Source organism: Diorhabda sublineata, chromosome 3 (assembly GCF_026230105.1).
Source record: "Diorhabda sublineata isolate icDioSubl1.1 chromosome 3, icDioSubl1.1, whole genome shotgun sequence".
NCBI classification, from domain to species: Eukaryota; Metazoa; Arthropoda; class Insecta; order Coleoptera; family Chrysomelidae; genus Diorhabda; species Diorhabda sublineata.
Genome location: NC_079476.1, coordinates 5523519 through 5536911, shown reverse-complemented (window position 1 = coordinate 5536911; position 13393 = coordinate 5523519). Strand labels below are relative to the sequence as shown.

The window sequence follows — 13393 nt, the reverse complement described above, 5'->3', positions numbered from 1 at the left end:
TCAATCTCAACACGATCATTCAGAAAAATGGTACACGAGTAATCACCAAGTAGTCAGAGCAGAATGAAATCACATTGTTTTCAGTAGGTGATCAACTCGGAAAATCTGCTAACATGAAACCAGAAAAATTTTCTATGGGAATTAAATTATAGAAGATTATAAGTTACACAATATAGATACTTTCGTATGACACTGATGAAGAACAAAAGTTAGCTTCTGCCAAAACATATTTGGATAGACCAAAATTGTTCTGAAAAATCTTAGACTTCTATAAAAATACGTTTTCAATAAATTAAGACCTAAAATCAGCAAAATTAATGAGTAAAATAGAAATATATGAGCCTTAATTGAAAATTTTCAACGATATTCTTTTGGGAAACCATATATTTCTATATATTATATATAATTCCAACGACACATGTTCACTATATATATTCAGGGCAAACATATTTTACTCCCATGTTATTTATTCAATTATTATTAATATAATGCGACTATGGCAACTCTGCAAATGCTTCGGGAAGTGATCAGTGACGTCACAAAATGTCTGCGTTGTATAACATTATTTAGAGATTGGGAATTTCATTTTTGTAATGCTTGAATTAAGTGATAAACCCAATTTGAAAATCTGACCATCGTAGGAAATTCGCTTCAATTGATTAATTTTCGATCCCTCTAGCATTTTTCTTGTTTTTAAGGTTCAATGTGACCCTTCTTCGTCAGTATTTTACTTATCACAAATCTATTATTTCACTGTAAATTATTGTACACTGACGTCAGCACTATCGTTCGTATATGACGTAGAATTTTGTAGATTTTTTTGTTGCATTAAAAAACATTTTCAATAATTAAAATATTTTTTGTGAATTGCAATTTCTATACAACCTTAAATACTAGTTTATGGGTAAACAAAAAGATTCATATTTTGAATCGGTACTAGATTTTCTAATTTACCTATTGCCTCAATGGTGATCAAACTGTTGTGGGACGTAATAAAATATTCTATATTAAAATTACAAAAAATTAGTTTTTCATCCATTACTTCATATATATATATATATATATATATATATATATATATATATATATATATATATATATATATATATATATATATATATATATATATATATATATATATATATATAGTATCAAGAATCTCAATATATGTATGTATATGCCTATTTTAAGTTGGCTAAATGTATTGACACATATCACTCAATTTTGAGGTTTTTGAACATTCAGATATCTTTTTAGTTACACAATAAAAATGATGAAATATAACCATGTCTATACCTCTTGGGTATTTCTCTTAAGGCGGAGAAATAACATTACGGGAATATTGAAAATTACTTAAAAGTTCATAACTTCAAAATCCTTTTTATTCATGAAAAATGTTTGTTAGTATAGAAAGAAACATTATTTTGAATAGAAACTGTCCTCTTTTTATTTTAAGCCACAATTTGTTAATTGAAAACTGTTAAACAGCATTCGGCCGAAGCGATAAAATTCAATGGAATTCTAAAAATCCACGTGTTCAATTGTTGTTCCCAATCTATTTCAATGTCGAAAATAGGACAGAGGACTAAGCTTCTTTTTAAAGTGAAGTTCAATGAAAAATCTTTTTAAACGTTAACCTTGACTTTTGAAAAACTAAAATAGGTAACAAGTATCACATGTTGCCACGAGTTTTTCTGTTGGTATAATTGACTGATTGAAGGTTATCTATCGGAGAAATGCCTTGGGTTCAATACATTGGAAAATATGCAAAAAATTGAAAGTTTCGTGTTTTTGATACAATACAATTTAATTTCTGCACATAATTATTTTATTACATAATTTTAAAAAATATCATTAAATTACATAACGTTTTCTTCCTTATATGTAGGCAACTAATTATACATATTATGAATTTCTGCCAATTCGAATAATTGACAGGTAACCAAGTGTTTATAGTTTTTGGTTAACAAATTCTGAAAACTATTGTTGTTGCTGTATTTAGTAATACAAATAATATTCAGGTATCTCTGTGATGTTTTAAAGGTATCGTTATTCATAATAAAAGACTAGTATGTTAACATTGTAATAATATTCTTCAGTAGTTAATTTAAAATTTTAGGTGTTATAATAAACTAACTGCAAATAAAATGGAAAATCCTTCTTTAAAATATATAACAAATCCATATTTTGGAAATCCTCCGGAAAAACAGAACACTGCAAGTATTTTATACGATAATTACTATTTGTATACATGCACATGTTTATTTTTAAGGTTATGGTTTTAATAATATACAAGTTTTCAGATTTTACAAAGCAATGGAGAACCTCACATAACAAGCTTTAATTATATGGTAAATGAAGGTCTAGCCGATGCTATTAACGATTTAAACGCTGTAGAATTCAAGCTAGATGATAGAAAAATTAAACTCGCAATTAGCAACTATTCTTTTCAAAAACCGCAGGTGCCCCCTGAGATGGTGCTAGTTAAGAATAAGACAATTTATCCAACGACTTGTAGACAAAGTTCCAATACTTATAAAGGAAAATTATTTGTGGATGTTGATTGGTTTATAGATGGAGAACAGCAACAATCATTCACTAAAGACTTGGGAGAAATACCAGTTATGGTAAAGGTGAGTTAATTTTCTACTTGTATTAAATATTTTTCTTTAATCAGCATGGGATTTCTCACATCTACACATGATTATCATTACGAGAAAATTTGAATCCATTTGCATACATGCAAGGTGGTCCAGAATTACCTAAGGGAAAGTGGGAAACAGCGAGAAACTTTTTTATTTTTTAATTTATGAATATGTGGAATTTTTTATATTTAAACATACTCACATTTCCAATTTTTATGAGTTAATTAAAAATATATGAACCTCTGTTAAGTGTCTTAGTGTTACCCAGTATTGGGGTACATTGAGAAGGTAGATAGGTAACAGTGAGACAGATGTAATAGATGGTAAGATTGTAAATAAAAATAGAATAAAACAAAACCTGAAATCTAAACTCTGAAATAAAAAAATAAACATGCTACTTGGCCTGACCTAGAGATGGTGATAGTTACTTTAAAAACACCACTGTATTAGAAAGTACACAATCTATACAGCAGTTATTTTGAAATTGAAGTGGTTTAGTATTTGTTTGGCAGCCGTCAAAAGTGAACATTTTTAGTGAATTTGTAAACATGGAAAAAAATGGTCATCGTTATGTGGTACAATACTTTTATTTGAAAGTCCTTAGTCCAACCAATATTAAAGCTAAACTATATTTTACTCTGGGTGAGACCACTCCTTTGTTATCAACAGTAAAATATTATGTAGTAGAATTTAAACGAGGCCATATGACCTGCAAAGACCAGCATCACAGTGGTCAACCAAATAAGGTCACAACTCCAGAAATGCTGAAGAAAATCCCAAAGCAGTACTGGATGATTGGCGACTGAAAGTGCGCGACATCATAGGCATTTCAAAAAGTGCGTTACATCGCATATTAACTGAAATTTTGGACATGAGAAAACTGTGCGCAAGATGGGTGGCACGTTGATTCACAATGGAACAAAAACAGTGTCATGAAGATGTTTCCATGGATATGAAAGAACAATCAAAAAGTAGACTGAAAAGGGAGAACCGCCTCCAAAGAAGGTAAAGACTGTTCCATATGCAGGCAACTTTTATTGGTTATCTTGAAAAAGGGAAAACTATTAACAGCGAGTATTATGAGAACTTATTGCAATGTTTGAGTGAAGAAATCAAACAAAAACTGCCGCAAGTGGCTAAGAAGAAAGTGTTGTTTGATCAAGACAATGCACAAGCTCACACATGCGTTATTGTAATAGCCAAAATTAATGAATTAAAGTTTGAATTGCTACCTCATGCATCCTATCGCCAGATTTAGCCTTCTCGGGTTAGTGGTCAAAGATTGTCCAACAATGAAGAGATGATGTTGGCAGTTAATGGCTATTTTGAGGAGCTGACGATTCTTATTATAAAAAAGGTATCAAACTTATTGAACATTGCGGGGAAAATTGTATGGAGCATGGAGTTAATCTAGATTAGCTATGTGCGACAAATGATTTATAAAGGCAAAATCTGACAATATTCCTGATGTTGATTATTTATGTTAAGAATTTTTAAAAAAATGACGTTCGGTTCAATTTTGTTGAAGTTCGAGGTGCCAAAGTTTTCAGCTAGAATAAAAACATAAATGAAAAGAATTATTTCAATGTTATAAGAACAGAAAAATGACAATTACATAAACCTCAAAAATTCTATTCTAGTCCAATAAATAACCTAGTTATAGTATAAGTATAGTATTAGTATAGTATATTATAAGTATAAGTTATAAAATTATAAAAATATAGAATTGAATCCCAATCATTGAATAAATATACATGAATTTGTTATTAAAGTACATTAAATTATCAATAAAAAGCTTTTTAATCTATGATTTTAAAGGTTATGATTTGGAGTCCAGTTAAAACAATTTATCGACTGAACTTTACTTATTTCATTTGTATACTTAGATAAGTAATAATTAATAATAATAATACTAATTAATAAAATACTTTCATTAAAATGATCTCCACAAAAAAATTTATTTTTTTTGGGATTACCTCGGTACACTGCTTGAAACCATTTGTTTCGGCGTTTTTCATCTTGGGGACATTTAAAAACATTTTTTCTGGAGTAGTTTTAGTTGTATTCGTACATAATGGTAATAGTCTTCGGTACTGGATTCAAAAAATTTTTGATACAACTTTTCAAATATTGCAAAAAAAAATTTGTTATGAAACTTATATATATTTCTATTTAACACAAAAAAAATGTTTAAAAAACCCAACATCCTCTTACCTCCAGCTAAATAGGCGCGAAATCCGACTAGTAATCAGACTTCTAACTAGATACTGCCATCTAAGACGTCACCTTCACACCATGGGCATCACGGATGATCCGGAGTGCCGCTGGTGCATGGAGGAGGACGAAACTGCACACCACATCATCTGTGAGTACCCTGCACTCACATGGGCGAGGTTTAAACTTCATAACCTGCCTAACGATATCAAAGAGTTCAAGGCAATGTGCCTGATCAGCTTCTCAAAGAACATCGGACTTTGGTAACGTCAAGTGGGGAACGACGTATCTATCTGAAGGCCTATGTGCTTAACGGCTTCAACGTTCGCTCACACCTATGAACTATCCTCCAGGTATGCTCGATACGAACACTGAAAAGTTTTTCTTTCTTAGTTAGTTAAATAAAGGATATAATTTTATTGATATTTTTTAATTTTTTCTTCTATAACATATTTTGCATACAGAAATTCTTCCACACAGTGTTCTTCTTGGAACAACTGTCTACTTCTCTCCAGATCATTAGGTAAAATCCAATCTTTTGAAGGTCCAAGTATAATTTTCCATTTTTTCTTTCTTATAATTCTAACCATACCTGATAATATTATAAGAAAAATTTTATCTACGAGATCTAAATTATAATATTGATAATACTTACACATAAATGGAATCCAGATGAGAATAACCGCGACAATAATTTTTTGTAATATCATTTCTTGGGATGTCAATGTGGTATTAATAAAATATTGTGTTATAATCACAATTGTTAGAAACGGTACCACACAAACCGTTATTATTAGACATACAGACCAGAAAGATGATGGAACATAACCCAACATAAAATGTAAATCTTCTGTAAATTTCAGCAAACCATAAACCACTACAACCTAAAAATATATAAAAAAAGAAATAATTTGCAAATACTTGACAATTTAATTATTTGAATGCTTATGTTGATGGAATTATATTATCATTAATCTCCTTTCTATTGAGTACGAACATTTAGGCCGAATACACATGGATCAATTCGAAAGAAACTCAAATCACTAACTAGTTTGCTATCAGTAACAACCTTTGTATTTGAATGGGGAACTACAGATGGAGCAACTGGTTTAAAGAAACTCGAACTGTTGATTCGCTGGCAACTTCAATCACCCTCACCTCAAAGATTTCAAAGGTCGAAGGTTATTTTGGCTTCAATCTGATCACGATTCACTATATTTGTTTTTTTTTTCTTTTTATATAAAAACCAACCCCTTTTATAAGCGTCGGATTAAGGAGTAGTGGGGCCTGGGGCTAAAATCGACCACTTAATGATATCAAAATTAGTTCGAACTTTTTTAAACGAAATATTTCCAAACAATTTTTGAAAAAAAAGCAAATTCTTCCGTTGATCCAATATTGATTTTAAAATAAATTTGTGGGGCACCTGCGAGGCCCCTATCTGCTCGAAGCCAGGGGCTTCAGCCCACGTTAGATTCTTCCTAAATCCAACGGTGCTTTTTTACACTCGAGTAGTTCGAGTGGCGCCTGCCGTATGGAGATGCCTGTAGATATTGATCTTGAACTTCTGTAGGTTATAGTGTTCAGGAATGGCGTGCCTTGGTAGCTGATTCCACAGGCTTGTACTTCTCCAAAGGAAAGAGTCTCGATAAATTGAAGCTCTGGGCATTTGTAGGCGAACTCGGTGTTCATGAGCCACGTCTTGCTCTAGGTGGGATTATGTTGGACAATTCGGATGAGCATTTGCCGTGGTAGTATCGGTAAAACAGAACCAGATCGGCGACCTTTCTCCTATTCTCCAAGTTTCTGGTCAACTCTGGGTCACCTATAAGTCGAATTGCTCTGTTATGTATTGAGTCGAGTATCCTCGAGGTGGGGCCGAACTACAATTGTGCGGGCAATATTCCAAAGATAAACGGACAGATTAGTTTGTACATTTGTAAAACAAGTTTGGACTGTATTGTTTCGTTCTAATGCAATTATTTATTTAAAAAAAGTCTGGAAAATTCAAAATTATTGAAAATTTCAATTACCTCGAGTTGTTGTGAAGCAAAATGAATTATTGTTTACTTTTGAGTCAGTCGGTTGAGTCTGCTGTGTGTGCAGAGACATGTCATCAATCAGTTGGCAACCAGTTGGTGACTTAAGTCACTTTTGAGTTTAGTTTATTAACGGTTGTTCCATGTGTATTACAAGATTTCTATATTTTTAAATTTTTTTTTCAAGAACTTTTGAATTAGTTACCTATCAGCTTAACTAGGACTCGAATTTAGAGCTTTATTTTTTATTTTATACCTATACAAAGTGAGTCATGAGAAACTTTACATACTTTCACCATATGTGAAGCCCCTTATGGAAAAGTAACATGAGGCTACTAAAAATTGTCTTCTTTATTAATTTACAAAGTGATTTGTGAAATTGGCCATAAATTTCAATCGATAATTTACACAGCACTTTTGATTTTGTAACTTTTTTTCATGGTGCAATACACCAAAATCATGCATTCGACTGGTATTAGCCAAATTCTAGGATCGGTTTTGAAAAAATCAATTTAGGGATTCGTTTTGAATATTGCATCCTGTATACTATTTTTTTTAAATTCAATAAATTATTTTCAACTACATAGATAACCGATGAAAACGACATATGCGAGAAAATCGACGCATTTTTATTCAACATAATTATAGCTCATAAGGTATAAATATTTTCGAATTTTAATTCCTAAACAGGGTTCCCAGCGACCTGGAAAGTCAGGGAATTCCAAAATGGTCAGGGAAAGTTAGGGAAATTTGGAAATATTCTCAAAAAGTCAGGGAAATATACAAAAAATTTCAAAAAGTCAGGGAAAATCCTAAAATAAAGTAAAATCTGGAGTAACTGCTAAGAAATAAAAATTTAGTTTTTGTTAATGTGTACTCATTCTTCAGTTCTCTTTTCTTTTCCTTTATGAAATCATAATTTATTTATTTGAATTTTAAAATGAAGATTTCGGTAAGTATTTTGTGCTTTTTTTTTCATTTTCTCATAACAATTTATTATGCTACAAATTAACCAAATTTATTTTCTCTTTCTAAGTTTTTATTAATTTTTTATAAAAATCAATCTGAAGCTAATTGAAAATGCTTTTAAATTAATTTAATTAATACTAATAATAATGATTAATACTACTATTAACATTAAGTAATCCAAGCTGATTTTGCGTGTACCTTTTGGTCAGGGAAAGTCAGGTAATTTATCAGGCAAATTTTGCTGGGAACCCTGCTAAAGAGATCGTTATTTACTAAGAAAAAGTTAAAATTTTCAAAACTGTATATCTGGTATTTATAATTTTAATTTAACGTTAAAAATAGTCTCTTCGTGCGCCATTGTAGCGGGTATGTGAAATGAATTTTTTTTAAGGTAATTACAGTAGAATTGAGTTTATTGAACACTTTAGGGAATTTATTTTCGGAAGAAATTTTCACCAAAACAAACTATACTGTAAAAACTGACCATTATTTTATTATTTAAATTGACTCATAATTTTAATTCAATAGTATTAAGATTGAAAAAAAAAACATTTTTAAACACACAGTTATTTAAAGTAAGTTCATTTTCTGGGTAAATATTCTCTTGAATTTCTTGTCTAATGTTAATTTCATTTGAAGCTGTGATATCCACATGTATGCCAGGAGTTCGGCCCAGAATGTTTTCTGAAATTCTTCTCTTATTTTCTAATAAACTCTCAACGTAGCCTTTAGGTACACTATGGATTTCCATTCCCCGTGCTGCTTTATTTTCAGAATGTCCGCTCCTGAATCTGAAACATCTGATCGTCTGAAACAATGTCCTGTGTATTCTTTAATATTAGGTAGATCCAGGAACTGATCTTTACTGGTAATTTTTCATGGTATTTATGCTCACGGTTTGTATGCTACATTCACCATTGTAATATCGCAAAAAAATCTTTCGAGCTTTATAGCAGGAGGTTTAATGTTTCTATACTTTTTGAGGAGGTCAACAAGATTGATACCAGCAATACTTTCAGTAGTGATCACAAATTCGCGAGTATTGTGTGTTTCGCTTTCTGGAATTGTAATTTTAAAAAAGGTGCCTTAATCAAATACGTTTCCTTCTTGTAGGAACGTCAGTTCAGTCTTCCTGCAGGTTCCCGCAATCCCTATTATCATTGCGACCTAAGGAACAGATTTATTTAATCTTATATATTAAAAAAATTGGTGATTTCCATTCCGTGTCCGTTCAGGCGTTCTACCCAACCGATTTACTTAATTTTTTTTTTTAATGAAAGGTATTAATGCACACATCAGCCATCAACCATCGGATTTCATTTAATTTTCACCATTCTCAAGTTATACTCAAATGCAATTTCCCCCTGTACATTACTTATGGGAGTTTTTCACATACACACGTTCTATCCTCGATATCTCAGGTTCTATTGAAGATAGAGACTTCGTTTTGGTTTAAGAACACTCACTGAAACACCTTTTTTCTTTTGAGTTTTTGAACACTTGAATCGGTTGAGTTGGAGAGGAGCTAGGCGCGGACATTCAATGTGGAGTCATGGATTTTTGTAGGTTTTTGGCAATTTTTCTACATTCAAAGATCTATATCTCAGGTTCTAATATAGCTACAGAGTTCGTTTTGGTTTAAGAACACTCGCTGAAACACCCTCTTTTTTTTTGAGTTTTTGAACACTTAAATTGGTTGAGTTGGAGAGGAGCTAGGCGCGGACATTCAATGTGGAGTTATGGATTTTTGTAGGTTTTTGGCAATTTTTTTACATTCAAAGATCTATATCTCAGGTTCTAATATAGCTACAGAGTTCGTTTTGGTTTAAGAACACTCTCTGAAACACCCTCTTTTTTTTTGAGTTTTTGAACACTTAAATCGGTTGAGTTGGAGAGGAGCTAGGCGCGGACATTCAATGTGGAGTTATGGATTTTTGTAGGTTTTTGGCAATTTTTCTACATTCAAAGATCTATATCTCAGGTTCTAATATAGCTACAGAGTTTGTTTTGGTTTAAGAACACTCGCTGAAACACCTTCTTTCTTTTGAGTTTTTGAACACTTAAATCGGTTGAGTTGGAGAGGAGCTAGGCGCGGACATTCAATGTGGAGTTCTGGATTTTTGTAGGCTTTTGGCAATTTTTCTACATTCAAAGATCTATATCTCAGGTTCTAATATAGCTACAGAGTTCGTTCTTTTATATTATAATGATTTCTTATACTTATTTAATGGATTCGATGCGAGCGAAGCCGCGGGTAAAAACTAGTAATAAATTATAAACATATCGTGAATTAATTAAGTAACTTTTACGAATAGATTTTGTCTTCAGCCTCTTTTCTGTATGGTATTCTGCTAACAGTTTCTTCAGTCAATCCAAAAACAATGTGCACTTCTTAATATCGACATTTTTGCGCACGGTGAATTCAGTTCTCTACATTGAATATTTAGTCCATAAAGTCGACGCTTTTAATGTTTTTAAATTCTCAAAATAAGCAAGTAGTACCTTTTCGCTGATGTTCTTTATATTTTTCAAATCGCACCATTTTTCAAATTTTTGGTAGTCCAGGGTGTATCTACTTCATGATTTTCAGGTATTACACTACCCACTGGAGTATTTGCAGATTTTCTTACTTCAAATGGAATGTCTTATTCGCTATCTGAAGATATTTCAAGTACTGACTTTTTTGAACAATCGTTGCTTCCATAATAACAATATTTCAAGACCTGCTTCCATAGTAACAACACCATTTGATTCCACATTAATATTTTCATTGTAATTGAAGGTTCTATAGCAGTCATGTCAAAGATACTGTCCGCGGGCCGCTTCCGGCCCCTGGACCGTATCGCAATGTCTAACAGAAAGAAGAATTGTTTTTTAGAGCCTTTAGATTTCATTCGATTCCTCTACGGATGTTTTAAATACTCATATTCTCAAGTTTACGGATGTTTATAAGTTCCTAGATAAGTGAAAAAGAAAGACAGTATCGTCATCTGTTAGCGGCAAGCGGAAATATCCTTTTATTTTTGTCGAGAACGATAAAATCTTCCCCGCGCTTCGAGTCTAGACTAGAACCTTCCTCAACCATATAAAACGAGTGCGTCGGCTCAACATGAGTCAGTTGAGTCGAGTAATCGAAGCGATACGGTTGGAGACGGATTTTAATTGTACTGCGAAGTAGTGATTGCGAAGGTATTGTGCATTTGTTTGTGTCGTGCTCATGCGATATCAATAATTGTTGTGTCCAGTTCCATAATTTTTACGATTCAGGCATAATGTCACAAAAACGTAAATATAGATAGATAGAGCAGAGTTTTACAGTCTAAATGGGAAATTGCATACTTTTTAATAGAATGGAAAGGTAAACCACTGTGTTTGATTTGTAATCGAACAGTTGCTGTTTGTAAGGAGTTTAATTTGAAGAGACACTATGATACGAATCATAAGTCAAAATTCGATTGTTACACTGAAAAAATAAGACACATTGTCATCTTTAAAATCTTCAAGGTCAACAATAGACGTTTACTAAAGCTAATACAGAGAGCGAAGTTGCCCTGAAATCAAGTTTTATTATTGAATTAGAAATCGCGAAAAGATCAAAACTTTTCGCTGATGGTGATTTTATTAAAGACTGTATGTTGAAAGTTGCGGATGTTTCATTTCCATCTCAAAAGTCAATAATTCAAAATATTTCGCTCTCAAGAAACACTGTTGCCTCAAGAATAAATGATTTATTTCAAAATTTGGCTCTTGAGCTGAATGAGAAAATTGAGGAATTTACAAACTTTTCACTTGTTGTTGACGAAACTACTGATACTGTTGACACAGCTCAACTGTATTTATACGAGGCATTAACAGTAACTTTGGAATAACTGAAGAACTATTAAAGTGCGTTCCATTGACAGGTACTACAACAGCAAATGATATTTATTCTGCAATTAAGCATTTAATAGCAGAATATGAACTCGACTGGAATATACGTAGCAGCAAAACTACGCATGACGCTCCTGCCATGACCGGAAAACATTTGGGCGTTATAACTAAATTAAAACAGAAACATCAAGGAATTTTGTGGGATTACATTGTATAATTCATCAGGAATCATTGGCATCCAAAAATTTAAAAATGAACTTTTATAAGGAACAGAGGACTAAATCACCGACAGTTCAGGCAAATTTTACAAGATTTGGACGATAAGTTTTCTGATGTCGCTTATTTCACCGAATACCGTTGGATCAGTCGAGGAGTAGTTTTAGAAAGATTTTTTGCATTACGTGACCCTATTCAAGCTTTCATGTTAGAAAAAGGCAAACCAATTGATTATGACAATGACTGGTGGATTGATTGTGCCTTTTTGGTGGATATGAATAAACATTTAACTGATCTAAATATAAAATTACAGGGTAAAAATCTGATTGTACTCAAATGTATTCATATATTCAAGCCTTGGAAACAAAGCTAAGGCTGTGGAAAAATCAGTAAAAAAATCAAACTTTTGACCATTTTCCTTATTTAAAATCATTTGGCACAGTGAAGCAAAAAAACTTGGCTGAATATTCTCAACTTTTGCAATATTTGATTACGGAATTTAACAATCGTTTTGAAGACTTTCACAAAATGAATGAAATGAAATTCCGAAATTTCAACAATCCATTCAATTTTGAAGCTACACAGGCACCAGTTCATTTGCAAATGGTAGTTGATAGATCTTCAATCGGACAGTATTTTGAAATAAAAATTGAATGAGATTAACGTTCTTACACATTTTATACACAATATTTCAATAGTTGGGATAATTATCCGGAATTAAAAAAGCATGCAGCATGCATTCTCTGCCTTTTTGGTAGCTTCTATTTATGTGAGCAGATGTTTTCCTTCATGAAAATAAATAAGACCAAACATCGCACAAGACTTACGAATGAACATCTCCAATCAATTCTTAAGACAACTACAACGACTATGATGATACCTGACATCAATGAGCTTGTCAAAAACAAGATAAGTCAGGTATCTGGATCCTCCAGCTCCACATAATTACCTACCATCTTTTATTACTTTGATATGATTTTTAACAACCGTATATTATATAATTTAATAAATAAAATATGATAATAATCCAGTCCATTTTTTTTATTTTCAATCTGGCCCACCTACGAATTCAAAATTTAATATATGGCCCTCTGGAAAATTAATTTTGACACCTCTGATCTATAGATTAGATATGCAAACATCACGCTTGTTTATCAATATCGCTCTTCATAATTAGTGACGTAAATAACTATTAATAACTAACAGTCAATAAAATAGTTAAAACATATAGGTAAATAAACAAATAATTGTGAGAAACCAAATCTAAAAACCTCTATTTACGATTTACAAAGAAAATAATATTGATTTATAAATCTTAAATACCCTCGGCTTCTTGTTCATATGCTATTTATTCGAAACGTTGTGTGCAAATGACTCTTTCATGTTAACCTCACAAACATCGATTACATTTCTTCACAAAATTCATTTCCTTTTCTGTCT

At 31.8% G+C, this 13393-nt stretch overlaps 1 protein-coding gene and 1 long non-coding RNA gene across 6 annotated transcripts in view; one reads left to right on the top strand and one right to left on the bottom strand.

Moving 5' to 3' along the window:
* LOC130441403 (uncharacterized) overlaps positions 1–13393 on the bottom strand; it is a 246175-nt gene that overhangs the window by 35561 nt on the left and 197221 nt on the right. The gene's annotated exons all lie outside the window — the stretch shown is intronic.
* Positions 1742–13393, top strand: part of LOC130441390 (DNA-directed RNA polymerase I subunit RPA2) — a 48360-nt gene continuing 36708 nt past the window's right edge. Inside the window, exons 1-3 of one of the 5 annotated variants that reach the window (XM_056775052.1) lie at positions 1742–1938; positions 2120–2216; positions 2304–2633. In XM_056775052.1, coding sequence (XP_056631030.1) covers positions 2148–2216; positions 2304–2633 — 399 coding nt within the window. In that variant the 5' untranslated portion in view covers positions 1742–1938; positions 2120–2147. Of the gene's footprint in view, positions 2070–2119; positions 2217–2303; positions 2634–4865; positions 5213–13393 lie in introns of those variants that run through there. The other 4 variants (XM_056775050.1, XM_056775049.1, XM_056775051.1 and 1 more) reach the window with 4 other exon arrangements.